Consider the following 1,782-nt stretch of genomic DNA (forward strand, 5'->3'; position numbering starts at 1 on the left):
TGATGAAGGGTCTAGGCCCGAAACGTCAGCCTTTCTGCTCCTATGATGCTGCTTGGCCTGCTGTGTTCATCCAGCTCTGCACCTTGTTGTCTCAGAGACACAGACAGACATTGCCCAAAGAGGGAGGGGACAGAGAGACACTGACCTCAGTGGGACAGACAGAGAGGCACTGCCCCCGGGGGTGGGATCAGACGATGGGACACTGGCCCTGAGGGGGTCCAGGTAGACAATGAGACACTGCCCCTGGGGGAGAGGGTCAGAGTGAGACAGAAAGAAAAAGACAGACAGACATTGCCCAAAGAGGGTGGGGGCAGAGAGACACTGACCTCAGTGGAAAGGGACAGACAGACACCCTGCAGGGGGTGGGGACAGGCAGAGGGACACTGCCCTGGGGGTCAGGCAGAGAGACTCTGCCCCAGGGGGGTGGGGTCAGGCAGAGGGACACTGCCCCGGGGGTCACGCAGAGGGACACTGCCCCCGTGGGAGGGGTGGGGTCACAGAGACACACTGCCCCGGGGGGGGTGGGGTCAGGCAGAAGGACACTGCCCCCGGGGGGGTGGGGACACAGAGAGAGACTGCCCGCCCCCGGGGTGAAGGGGCAGATAAGCAGACACTGTTGCCCGGTGTTAGGGGAGTCGGTACCAGGCTCTATGGCTATGCTGGGCCCCGGTGGAAAGGCCTTCCTTCACATCGTGCTGCTGTGCGGCCTGTGTCTCTCGGTGCTCTCCAGCGGCCTGCTGGACCGGGTCTACACCGAGCTCGGTTACGGGCACTACGCCGAGCGGCCTGTCAGCTGGCTGCCCCGCTTCCTGGCCATGCCGTGTAACTGCCTGGTTAACCTGGGCTACATGGGGCTGGGGGCCTACTGGCTGCGGAGAGAGTCAGCCCCGAGCCGGGGGCAGGCCTACCGTAAGGCGGTCTTCGCCTGGATGGCTGTGGTGTACGGCCCGGTGCAGTGGGTACGGCTCAGCAGCCAGGCCCAGCGGGCGGCCGTCCTCGATCAGTGGCTCACGCTGCCCATCTTCGCCTGGGTACCGGCCTGGGTGACCCAGTTACTGAGGGTGCGGGGGGCCCTCTCCCCGGACTGGGCCTGGGCCTCGTCCCCGTTGCTCACGCAGGCCGCCTCGGTGTGCAGTTACGGCTTGGCGCTGGCCCACCGCCGGGGCTTCGAGCTGGCGCTGGGAATTCACGTGGCGGCGGCCGTCGTGTCCGGCCTGGCGGCTCAGTCAGTGCTGGGTGACCGGGCCTCCCGCCGGCACCTGGTGCTGGCCATCGCCTCCTGCTGCGGCTTCGTGGGCCTGAAGCTGCTGGACCAGCCCCTGGCCGCCTGGGGCCTCCTGCCCCAGCCCCTGTCCGGACACTCGTGCTCCAAGGTCTGCGACATCCTGCAGTTCCACCACAGCTTCTGCTTCCTGGAGATCCTGGCCCGGCACAAGGAGGAGAAACTGCGTCCGCGTGGCGCCGGGAGCGTCCGCCCCGCACCTTGATGGCAACTCGTGTTGCTGGAAAAGCTCAGCAGGTCTGGCAGCATCTGTGAAGGAAAAAGAAAATCAGAGTTAACGTTTCGGGTCCGGTGACCCTTCCTCAGAACTCAACCAGACAGCCTGGTCGCCCAGGCAATCCTGGTCCATTGAGCACACCACCACCCCCTCCCCCCAACACACACACCACACACACTCCCCCCACACGCACCTCACCCCACCCCACTCACACCCCCCCACATCCCCAAACACTCAACTCCCACACACATGCACCCCACCCCACTCACATCCCACACATCCC

General features: G+C 65.3%; 1 protein-coding gene across 1 annotated transcript; it reads left to right on the forward strand.

Moving 5' to 3' along the window:
• The first annotated feature begins 548 nt into the window (after nt 1-548).
• Nucleotides 549-1,667, forward strand: tmem187 (transmembrane protein 187). Its single transcript, XM_020527508.2, has one exon. It carries the CDS (start codon nt 651-653, stop codon nt 1,485-1,487), a length of 837 nt encoding a protein of 278 aa, XP_020383097.1. The 5' UTR covers nt 549-650; the 3' UTR covers nt 1,488-1,667.
• Nucleotides 1,668-1,782: the final 115 nt, after the last annotated feature.

The sequence above is a fragment of the Rhincodon typus genome, chromosome 19, assembly GCF_021869965.1.
Source record: "Rhincodon typus isolate 14 chromosome 19, sRhiTyp1.1, whole genome shotgun sequence".
NCBI classification, from domain to species: Eukaryota; Metazoa; Chordata; class Chondrichthyes; order Orectolobiformes; family Rhincodontidae; genus Rhincodon; species Rhincodon typus.

What these genes read in the sequence shown, in the direction of transcription:
- tmem187 (XM_020527508.2), top strand. Translation starts at nt 651, where the DNA reads ATGGCTATGCTGGGCCCCGGTGGAAAGGCCTTCCTTCACATCGTGCTG.